Consider the following 12,868-nt stretch of genomic DNA (forward strand, 5'->3'; position numbering starts at 1 on the left):
AAAACCCCACCCCCCACACCAAGCCACTGGTCAGAGGGAGTGGACAGACTGACAGATAAGACTGACAGACTGGCACCGAGGCAGAGGTCCTAGGCCGTGCTATTCATTTTATACCATCATAAAGGATATTGATACGTTATGCATGGGATTTCCTACAAAAACAAACAATAACCCACAGGCGAATATGTAAATATATCGTGTCTCAAAAAAAAAAAAAGAGCTTCTCTTTCTCTCTCGTTCTTCCGTCCCTCACTCTCACACTTTAGATGTTCGTTGTTGTTGATGCTTTTTCTTATTTTTGTAATGCTTTAACTTATTTGACGTTGTCGAGAGTGGGGTAGGGGGAGGGGGGTCTCAGAAAAGTGGACTGATGGGTTGATGGACACAGATGGATGATGGGAGGGGAGGGGAGGGTCAACCCTGGGATGGAGGTGGGTTATGGGGGGGTGGGGGGTGGGGGTAGAGGAGGGCAGTCTGCCCTCTGTCCTTGCTGCTGCTTTGGGGGACTCGTCTGGAGGAAGGTCGGATGTCAAAGGGAGGAGCCGAGCCTGTCGTTGTGTTCCGGGCGACGCTCAAACAACGAAAGGAACACAAAGAGAAAAATACTTTTTATTTTCTATTTTGTATTCACACGATTCAATTCGCGGTCCAAGTGTACATGACTATTATGTTGTGCTGAGGTTCAGTTGCTGTCGACGTCAAAGTGGCCATTTTGACCCGTCGCGCATTGTCTTGATGCTGCTCCAACTACACATAGGCTACACCAGTGGTTCTCAAAGTGGATTCCAGGGACTCTGTGGGTTCCTTTATGGGGGTCTAATGTAACTTTGACAGTGTACAAATGGAACCAAATGGACCCGTTGTACACTATCAAAGTTAAGGTAAGACCTTCACATTTAAAAGTTTGAGAACCATTGGGCTACACACACACTCGCATAATGGCAACGTGTTCACAGGTTGCCGTGTGCATTCATGTCTCTTGGTTTTGTATCTCTCCTTACTGTATCTCATTGGTTATCAGTGTCATGGTGACAGACTGTGCTGAGGGCCACTGTCACCAGGGTCCTCCTCCCTTCCTCCTGGCCCTTAAGGCTCTCTGACAGGTGGGGGACAGGTGTGTGAGGCACACTGTCATCCGTCACACACAGTATGGTACACAGAAACACACACACACAGGCACACACAAACACACACACACACACACACACACACACACACACACACACACAGGCACACACACACACACACACACACACACACACACACACACACACACACACACACACACACACACACACACACACACACACACACACACACACACACACACACACACACACACACACACACACATAAAGGGAGTTTGTCAGAGGGTTGCCAGAGCATGGACACCATGCATGATGACTGAAGCACTTTTCTCTCCAAGCGCACATAGAGCCCTCACCCATTATAGCAGCAAACATTGGACCACGCATTCACGTCACCAAGTTCCAGTAGCAACGTTTTCCAGGTGCAGAGTGCACACACACACGCACAAACACACACACACACACACACACACACACACACACACACACACACACACACACACACACACACGCATGCATACAAATGCACACAAACACACGGACAGACACGCACATATTATACCGTTGCTGTCAGGCAGAAACCTTGTATCTCCATGTTTCAAAGCTTTGTGTTTTCTCCGTGAATTAGTGCCCTACTCCATCATACAAGAGTGTCACACAAAAGTAGTGAAGATAATGAGGTATAACGCGTCGCTATGCGCCACGTTGTGAGTTTTTAGGTCCCCTAGTATTTTCTCAATTTTAAAATGTTAATAACAATGAAAAAGAAGGAACGGTTTTGGACATACATGGTTTCCACCCGACAGCGCGGTGGATGTTACCCATAGTGCCCCGTGCCACTGTCAGGGCCTGGGAAGTGAACTGTGTATGACTAACCTATGTACCAGCAGCACAGCGCCCAGCTTTCCTATAATAACATGCTATCATTATAGAGACATAGATCTGTAAAGACTTATACACTGAACGACACTATACTGCCTATGAATGTATGTTAATATGGAATATATGCTGTGTCAAAAATCACTCCTTTCAGTCCCGTTTCTTTGGGGTGTACGGTGTACGCTATAGCGGAGATTGAGTGTCGCTGTGTGCAGTGGTGGAAAAAGTACTCACATTTTACACTTAAGTAAAAGTATCAATACTGCAAAGTAGACATACTCCGTTATAAGTAAAAGTCCAGAATTCAAAATCTACTTGAGTAAAAGTATGAACATTTTGGCATCAAAATGTACTTAAAAGTACCAAATGTAAAAGTACAAAATGTTTGAAAATAGCAGATCTACAAGCTCACAACGCGTCGCAATGCGACGCGTTGTGAGCTTGTAGATCGGCTATTTTCAAATAGCCAATGTATAAAATAGGGCTAAAGTGGTCTATGTATGTTTTCTTATTATAATTTATACCTGCAAAGTAACTAGTAAGTAAAGTTTTCAAATAAATGTAGTGGAGTAAAAGTACAATATTTGGATCTGAGATGTAGTGAAGTAGAAGTAAAAGTATTGGAAATTGGAAATACTCAAGTAAAGTACAAACACCTCAAAATTGTACTCAAGTACATTACTTAAGTAAATGTACTTAGTAACTTTCACCACTGGTTGTGTGTAGGTGTGTGGGGGTGCATCATGTTTGAAACATAACAGATATATATCTCTTAACAGGACAGAAAACATATATAAAACATATATATACTAGAGGTTCGGATGTGATGGCTCAATTTTAATACAAGATATACACACACACACACACACACACACACACACACACACACACACACACACACACACACACACACACACTCACACACACACACACACACACACACACACACACACACACACACACACACACACACACGCATATATAGACTGTATCTTGACTATGCAATAGACTGTGGTCTTTTATTACTGCATATACATACAGGAGTTGTTTTGCTAGACTTGGAAAGTGATGTGCAGATCCCATTCCACCACCGCACTCCCTCCCCACACACAGACTTGCTGACGGACACAGACATATTTCAATAAAAATCATTCCTCTCCTGTGTCTTTCAGCAATGTTATTATGTGGCCACGTTGGGCACAGTGTGGTGTCCATCCACACTGTGTGCGCACGCACACACACACTCACACGCACGTGCGCACTGTGAGAATGCTTGCGTACGTGCGTGCCCGAACTAAGCATATGAGGTACATTACACCCTCCAGGTCCTTCTCCACGGTCTTGACACATGAAACACAATTTATGTGCCATTATATTTCACCCACATATTTCACCCAGATAGCTGGTAAATATCCTCATGGAACTGAGATGGGGGAGGGAGAGAGGGTTCAGGAAGAACCAGGACCATAGACACTCCTGTTTCACTGTCTGACTGATTGGGCCTGGACCGGGAGAGGAAAAGAAAGAGAGAGGGGGAGAGTCAGTCGGTCGGTCAGACAGACAGACAGACAGACAGACAGACAGACAGAAAAGCACAGCCCACAGGCCCTGCAGCATACCACAGAGCAGGGATTACAGTGAAATGCAGACCACATGGGACACTCTTTCATTCGCCTGCCTCTGTCTCTATCAATATCAACAGCTTCCTCTCTATCTCCCCCCCCCCCTCTCTCTCTCTCTCTCTCAATATCTGTGACTCACACACCCCTCCTGGCATGGCTGGCCTGTGGTCAAAGTGAAACTCTAACCTGTCTCTGTTTAAGGCCCCGGCGAGATCTGCGTTTAATTAGGCCCCCTGGTGGCCGGCGCTGCTGGCAGGGCATGATGGTGGTGTGTTCGCAGTGATGGGGAATGTCTGTGGGCTCCCGTCTGCATAGCTCCGTGGTCCTCGTCAGTCCGTCAAGAGAGCTCTAATGCCTCCTGTGGTTTGCTGTGGCTGTGGTGGAGACAAGAGGCATCTTAAAACGCTATGACTCTGAAGGGGAAAAAGCCAAGTGCGCCATTTGTTCGGTTTCGCTGTACAGTATGTGGAGCAGACTGTGAGGAGCAGACATTACTGTAACTAAATAGACCAGGGCGGGGACCACCAGTGGTCCTTGAGGGGGTTCTTGAGAGTTAAAGAGTTAAAGATCTATAAATGGACCCGTAAGGGCTCTCAAGAGTTAAATTATTGTTAAACATCTGCATTACTTACTGTAGTTTACAAGAGGTCTATACACAATTAGAATATAGAAATATATATTTTGATGACTTGTTTGCCTGTTCTCTCTTCTATGGTACCAACATCAATACAGCATGGAATTCTGGATAAAATGTTATCCAACGAGTCTTGGGTCTGAGAGGTTACATCTCATCAAAAGGTGGTCCGTGGGGGCGCCCGCTGGCCTACTGGTCCAGGTGCATACCACATAGGCATGATGCCTGACGGCGTCGCCGGTTCGATTCCCGATCCGGACGACCTTTGCCACATGTCACTCCCCGTCTCTCTCCCCATTTCCTGTCAGTCTACTGTCCTATCCAATAAAGGCATAAAAGCCCAAAAACAAATCTTAAAAAAAAAAAGTGGTCCGTGGCCCAAATGCTGAATAATGGACCTTGATATGAAAAAGGTTGAAAACCACTGAAATAGACAAATGCTGAAACTAAGATCATAATGATAATGAGGTACAGGTAATGGAGGAGGCTGGGAGGATAGGGGGAGATGGCTGGCTGGTGTGAAGAGCGACCTGTGAGCAGTCCAGAGGTGCTGTCACCGCCTGCCTGATGAAAATACCTGCCCCGCAATTTGACATTTGGCCCGGCCTCTCTGGGGCATATAGTAATCACTGTGACTGATCGCCCACCTCCCCACCCACCTGTTGTAGGTGCAGAGACCTCGAGGGCACAAGGTTCAGTTTACAGTCGCCTCCTGTTGTTAACTCTCTCTGGTCAACTTGAATCTTTGTGCGATGATATATGGGCGGCGTAGCCACAATAATGCTTAAGCTGTTTGATGTGAAACTCTAGAACTAGCAAGCCAAGTTCAGATTATGTCTCATGTCACATAAAGAGAAAGTGGAAAAAACTACTATTTGTTAGACTTTAATTCAGTTCCATTCATATTACAGGTGATGAAGCCTACACGGCAACAGAGAAACACCTAAAGCGTATGGTGTTCAATAGTATAATGTGCATATGACAAGCATATAGACAGAAATAAATTCAGTTTCATATATTCAGGGAGACAATTAGCAATTAGGGTCAAACCACAGAGATACTGCTAGTGCTTTCTGAACAGCTAGTCACTTATGAATGCCATGTAATCTCTCATTCAATCTGAGATCTGCACCGTAACCACCAGAGCTCAGGGAGATCCACAGAAATTTACAGTGCAATTAGGCTTTAATGGCCAACTTTACTTTCTTTTTTTTTTAAATACATTTTTATCCTACGACTTTTATAACCAATTTTTTCACCCAGTGCCAATTGCCTAAACTGTAATCCTGGGCTCTGCTCTCCCTCTGCCACACCTGGGGAGGGCCCCGAACTGAGCTCATGCTTCCTTAAGTGCATGAGGAGTGAGCGGGCCGCTTCTTTTCACCTAACAGGGGGGAGCTTCCCCGGTTGGACGTAGCACGTTTGGAAGGAACACGTTATTCCAACCAGTTCCTTTCCCCTCAACTGGCAAGGGGGAGGCAGTATAGAGACCAGGATTACTGCATGGTTTTGTGGGGGTATCTACCCTAGGAGACACGGGGAGAACATGCAAACACTTATTTCAAACCTCACCACCACCACTACCTACAACTCTGTCTCTCTCTCTCTCTTGCACGTCCCTCACAGTGTGTTGTGCTGGTGAAGGGGTTAAACATGCAGAGTGGCTGGATATTAATGCCACTCGCTCACAGAAGCCCAGAAGAAGAGGTCTGGCTTTAGCCCAGGGCCCAGCCCTCCCAGGCCTCTCTCTCTCTCAAACTCCCAGATCTCCTCGGCATACTTCTCATATTAAAAGAAAACAAGTTACACAAATGAGACAGATGGTTCTTGTTTGTGATGACAGTTGCAATTCTTTTTTCCCCCTGTACCCTCACCTACCAACCCACCCCATCTCTGCACTTCTTCCCCCCCCTTCCCTCTCTCTCTCGCTGTGCTTTTCTCTTGCATATCTCTCTGCTTCTTGAAGGGGGGGGTGGGGGGTGGGGGGCTGCCTGGCTGGTTGTGCAATAGACAAGCACGGCAGCAGATCGGGTTCCTGGGAGCCATCACATCCTGCTACCACATCTCCGTATAACTGACAACTCAGGTCTTTGACCACAGTAAACAGGGAGAGGTTCTTATACGAAATACCTAAACACACTGCAACACAAATCAATGCCTTTTCTTTGTTCTTGTTTTGTTCCAAACCACTTTTAGCCTGCATGCCACCCCAGGTAGAGGGGATTTCCGTCTGTACAGCCAGGCTTACCGCAGTATTTCTGACCCCATTCTCAAGATGACTGAGTGAGAGAGGGCGTAGACGGACGGACAGACAGACAGACAGACAGACAGACAGACGGACGGACAGAGAGAGATAGATAGATTGGTCAGAGTGTGACTAAACTCTCAAGACAGATTCAGAGCTCCGCGACTAAAGGGGAAACAAACGATGGGGTTCCCAGATTGGAGTGTGACATAACATCTGTTATTTCTTTGACCGTTCATATCCTGTGGGACCTGCAGAGGGAGTCATGGCAGCCTGCCTACAGCACCAGTCAGTGTTGCACTGACCCAATGCTGCTAGGATAAACCACAAGTGTGGCTGCGATGGGGTGTAGCTTAAGACCCTAATGGCCCATAACGTACTCTCCTGAACAGGCAACCCTTCCACGGCACACTCATGTAGATGTGTTCAGGGTCAGTAACATGGACCTGGTTGTTGTCGTAAATTAGTCTAAGGAGATATTGGCAAATTCGTTTCCTTAAACCAGATTGTTGAATGAGATACAGCTGATTATAATTAGTCTAATTATTAGTATTGCAGTGAAATAGCAAATAGGCATGGTTTCCCAAATACCAAATGTATAAAGAGAACAAACAGTACAGGCCACACAAGAATTGAGCCTTGAGGCACACCACATGTACAGTATTCATTGAAGCAGGAGAAACATAATCGCCCATAAAAAGTAAACATTTTCAGTTTAACAGGAGATATCACAACCACCTAAGCACAGTCCCAGAGATACCAAACCAATTTGTAAATCTGTCATTCGGAATATTCCTCTGCACTGACTGTACAGTTCACCCAGCATTCATGGGGAGATGATTAGTACATTTGAGAAGGGTTAGGTCACCACAGTTCCAGGCAATAGAATAGAATAGAACTAGAAAGGTGCAATTGGAAACACTTGCAAATAAATATCGCTGTACCTGTCAGTCCTTGTCGCTATTTGAGTGTGTGCGCCTAACCATTCCGTCCTTGTCCCTTTTATGCCCATATATGGAGATCCCTGATGTCATCAATATTAAGCCCATATCTTGGAATGCCAATATATGGACATACTGTGTCTCTCATACTAATTCCTCACTGCGTATTCGCCACGGGCAAGTTTTTTTTCCCAGGCGGATTGGTCTGGTTCCAGGCTAGACTATCATCACCTGGATCTCCATATATGAAGATCACGACACTGACCTCATACAACCCTTAATAGCCATACATGGAGACGACTGGATCGTCACTCCATATATGGAGCTGGCCAATACCTCTAAATCTGACATCACAAACTCCAGATATGGATAGCTCCTAGATCTTTTCTAAAGTGAGTGCTGGTTTCCTTTTTCAAAAGCTTCCAGGTGGTCCCCAGGTAACTGATGGAGAGTTGGTCTACTTATAGATCTTTTACTCTTGAGAGCATAAAATGAAACCAAATGGACCCTTACCCTTGGTTTCATTTTACGCTCTCAAGAGTTCGATTTTTGTTCTGCATCTGCATTACTTAGTTTGTGGCCTACCACTTCAATACAGCATGGAATTGTGGACAAAATACTATCCAACTATAACAAAATATTCTAGTTTTGGGGTCTGCGAGGCTAAATCTCATCAAATGGTGGTCCATGGCTCAAATGCAGAATAAATAATGGACCTTGATATGAAAAGGGTTGAAAAACCACTGTGACGAATGGACGAAACGAGACGGTGCCAGCTGCCAGGTGGCAGATGAAGTGACCCCACTCATAGCGTCATTGGCATCCCACAGTGGACCCATCAGATAAGGAGGCCGACATTCAACAGAGCGGAGCGGTGAAAGTGACAAGCCACAACCATGTCGTCCACCAGCGTCCGACTGTTGATGGGGGCTTAAGCTGCCAGCGGTGCATCCATCCACTTGATGCTGGTACAGAGAGGACCCTGGCTCTGCTGCTCTCCCAGAGCTCCTCTCTGCCTTGCGGGCTGTGGGCCGTGTCTGTCATCAGGTGGATTTCAGCGGGCGCAGTCGAGCCGAGCAACCACAGGACTTTCCCTTACACCTGGACACTAAACACACACACACATACGCACCTGAGGTTGTGTGTGCGTGGTCAGTGTGTGTGTGTGTGTGTGTGTGTGTGTGTGTGTGTGTGTGTGTGTGTGTGTGTAAAGGGTCAGAGCACGTGTGTTACATGTATCTATTAGCTGACGGTAACTCGCCATGTCAAAATAATCCTCTCAGCTATACCGACTGTCAAATAAGGGGTAGATACACACACACACACACACACACACACACACACACACACACACGCGCGCGCGCGCGCGCACACACACACACGGTTCCTCTACTCCACAACTCTCACACTATCACCTTGTTTAGTAAAATCAATCTAACTATAGCATGCATTCAGCATTGCTTAGGATCTTCATTTTTGTTGCATTTCTTCATAATGTTTTGACCCTAAATAAGTAATTGTCTAACTTTGAGAACTGAGTTAAAGAAAGATGCGGGAGAACAGAGAGAGAATATCCATTTCAAGTTCGCAGCATACCAGAGACACTTTCCTCGGATGATATATGGCCTTGTTATGAATCAAGATGGTTCCTGTCTCACCGCCACCTTATCCTAGCCGCTCGAGGGCACGTAGGCCGGTAAAATGAGATGCATGTACACCCCCTACACCAGTGGTTCTCAACCTGCAGGACGGGGCCCACATGTAGGCTGTGAGGGCCCCGAAATAACTGGCAAAACATTATCATTTCAATAAGAATCTAACATTAATATTTAGCAATCAATGTGCTCTGATAATGCACCCCAGATCGGTCTAGACTCTAGAAGGAGCGAGTGCATGGAGGATGCAGTCGCTCGCCCTCGATCGGTGGGCATCTGATCACTTAAAGGTAGGGTAAATGATATTTTTTGGTTACTATAGTGTTTGTTCAGTCACAGGGGTCTCCCTGCCCCAAAGAAAAACACTTACCCTACCTTTAAGTGGTCAGATCACCACTTAAGTGGTGAGATTCTCAAGAGGGCCCGGATAGAACCAGTGCACTACATAACAGCCAACACGTGGAGCCATCTCCAAACTCTCCTTGATGAAAGCCACATTGCATTCCATGTGCTGGCAAGTTGTTTTGACCATGGAGCAGCACTGAGGCTAAGTAGGTTGCACTTTCACTCTGACCAGCAAGAGACTGAATGGAGGGACACACAATGGGTGAGATCAAGCCAAGACAATAACCACTAAAATATTACTGAGCTGATAAATGAATCCGATACTGTCTCTCATAAACATGTCCTGCACTGAAGACACCTGTGCTCTTTTCATGGATCATGGATGCAGTATAGGACACGTGCACGCACGCACGTACACACAGAGCAATGCTGAACAGGCATGCCCATGCACCTCATGGTTTTGAGCCCTGATTTACCGCTGTGTTGTAATAAATTGCTAAAACCCTCAGTGTGCTTTTCATCAGAAGTCAGGATTTGTAGAGATCATCGTAAAATGCTCCGCTCATAAAACGGTGAGCAGAACACACAGTACTGTGTGTGTGTGTGTGTGTGTGTGTGTGTGTGTGTGTGCGTGTGCGCGCGTGCGTGTGTGTTTCGGGGCCTCTCAGGTCTCTGTGAGGCTGCTGGACAAAGGTCCTGCATCCCTTGCTCTGATTGGTCGTCCCAGAGGACACGTTCAGCCCAGCTTGATGATGATGATTGGGTGTCCCTGAGGACATCCTTGAAACATTTCTGTCAACCATGCCGAAAAGAACCAATAGAACCCAGCTGGGGTCTTTTCCAGCCTTTACTTACTCATTAGCACAGTGGTTCTCCAGGTGAGATCCGGGGGACCCCCAGGGGTCCTTGAGGTGGTTCCAGGGGATCCCCAGCTAAATGACTGATGGTGGATCCTTGGCTTACAGTTCAGTAAGTCTGTAGTGTGAGTGTATACACATATGTACACTCACAGAGTTATGGGGAGGCCCCTGGTCCCGACTCCTAATGCACACATACTGGGTGTCCTTCAAATTAAAAAGGTTTGAGAACCAGTGCATTATTATCTAGAAAAGATGCGATTGGAAATTGCAATTGTGGTTGCCGTGACTATATTCTGCAGCAAGTTAACTGTCATGTGAAGCTCAACCAATCCTCAAGCTAGCACCACTCCTCCATTGAACTCAATGGACTTACTCTATAATGGTGACGTCACCGAGAATGCTGCTTCATGATTGTCTAGAAGTTTATCCTATCTAGAAATAAGAAATAAATTAGCACTAGAACTATAGTGTGACCAAGAGGCTTTTTCGGGGGTCCTTGTCATGGAACAGTTTGTGAACAGCTGTCTTTATGAGGAGGCTCATTCTGGAGCCATGTGGAACTCCATATTTGGGCAAGACTGACGTCATATTTGATGAGCTGAGAGTTTAGTCAGCTTGACTTAAAGCTCATTACACCGAGTGTGAGGAACATTAGTCAAAGAGAAGGGAGCCTCACACTGAAAGTATATCTATTATCACACAAAGAAAACCCAACAATTTAATATTCTGCTGTAATTACATCATAAACATTCCTGGATTGTAAAGACAGTCACCACTTGTTGAAGACACCCCAGAACCACTAGCTAAGGAGGAGACCAGACATATATACTGTATCTGTCAAATAGTCATTTCTGAGATGGTTCATCAGTTCAGGAATCATGAGGGGAGAGAAGGATATGAAGCAAATACAGATGATGAAGTTCAGCAGATGATCCAGGAGAGACAAGTGAAGATTCAGGAGGTTAAACACTCAGTAGAGCTCACCAGGAAAGATGCAGACAAAGTGATAGCAGGCAGTGTGCAGGTCTTCACTGCTCTGATCAGCTGTATTGAGAGAAGCCAGGCTGGGCTCATTGGTGTGATTGAAGAGAAGTTGAAAACAACTGAGAAACAGGCTGAAGGCTTCGTCAAAGAGCTTCAACAGGAAATCATTCAGTTACAGAAGAGAATCTCTGAGCTGGAGCAGCTCTCACACACTGAAGACCACCTCCACCTCCTCCAGAACATCACATCCATCAACACCCCTCCACCCATCAAGGACTGGACAAAGGTCAATGTCCATCAGCCTTCATATGAGGGGACTGTGAGGACAGCTGTGGCTCAGCTGGAGAAGACACTCAGTCAATATATGAAGGAGCTGTGTGATGTTGAGCTGAGGAGGTTCCCGCAATATGAAGTGGACGTGACTCTTGACCCTGATACAGCTCATCGCAGACTCATCCTCTCTGAGGATGGAAAACAAGTGAGCCATGGAAACATAAAGAAGAATCTCCCAAACAACAAAGAGAGATTCTCTTATTGTGTCTCTGTCTTAGGAAAACAAAGCTTCTCCTCTGGAAGGTTTTACTATGAGGTTCAGGTTAAAGGGAAGACTGACTTGGATCTAGGAGTGGCCAGAGAGTCCATCAACAGGAAGGTACAGATCACACCAAACCCCAAAAATGGTTATTGGACTATAGTGTTGAGGAATGGAAATGACTACAAGGCTGCTGGCCCTGCTGTCCTCCTCCCTGTAAGAGAGGAGCTCCAGAAAGTGGGAGTGTTTGTGGATTATGAGGAGGGTCGGGTCTCCTTTTATGATGTGGAAGCCAGAGTCCATCTCTACTCTTTCACTGGCTGCTCCTTCACTGAGAAACTATATCCATACTTTGGTCCCTGTCTTAATGCTGGTGGTAGAAACAATGCTCCTCTGATCATCTCTCCTGTCAATGTGGACACTGATCTTTGTGGGGACAATCTTTTTTCAAAAAGATTAACATGATCGTTGTCACCTCCAGTAAATTAATTTAGAAATAAATGGTGTATATATTCAATCAGAGAGGAGGAAAACGATAGGATAGGATAGTTGTCCGTAATCATTTTGCTGCTTCCTTTTGGCTATGTTTACGCTATGTTTGTTCCGGACTAGAACAATAGTCTGGTTTCCCTACTGGCAACCACACTATTAGTGTGTGGACACAGAAAGAGAGACAGAGGACAGGAGAGAGGGGTGGGAGGCAGAACAGTGAGGCATGCCCTTAGTTCAGCCTGTGTGATAATTAATGGCTGTCAGCATGTCTTTTAGCGTAAGAAGGTGCTGACAGACAGCACTCCAGAAACGCAAGGAATGTGTGAATCCCTCACAGGGAGACAGACATACACACACATACACACACACACACACACACACACTGGGAGAGAAGGCTTTTGGTTTGGAGGGTTTCTCTAGCACCCCCAGGGCAAATGATTTGGGTCACCAAGCCTGGGAGATCACCCGCTGGATCACCCTCATTTACTGCCATTTGAGGAATTCCAGAACATCTGTGCAGGCTGTGAATGTGATACCAGTCTCTCATCAGTGCTGTGTGTGTGTGTGTGTGTGTGTGTGTGTGTGTGTGTG

The 12,868-nt window shown here is 46.0% G+C and overlaps 1 protein-coding gene across 1 annotated transcript; it reads left to right on the forward strand.

The window, feature by feature from the left end:
- Nucleotides 1-3,996: 3,996 nt before the first annotated feature.
- On the forward strand, nt 3,997-12,250 carry LOC308287190 (pyrin-like; the record flags this gene model as incomplete). Its single annotated transcript, XM_080728308.1, has 3 exons — nt 3,997-4,021; nt 8,240-8,456; nt 11,314-12,250. 3 exons carry the CDS (start codon nt 3,997-3,999, stop codon nt 12,248-12,250), a joined length of 1,179 nt encoding a protein of 392 aa, XP_080584434.1.
- Nucleotides 12,251-12,868: the final 618 nt, after the last annotated feature.

The sequence above is a fragment of the Nannobrachium achirus genome, assembly GCF_963921795.1.
Source record: "Nannobrachium achirus genome assembly, chromosome: 6".
Taxonomy (NCBI): Eukaryota; Metazoa; Chordata; class Actinopteri; order Myctophiformes; family Myctophidae; genus Nannobrachium; species Nannobrachium achirus.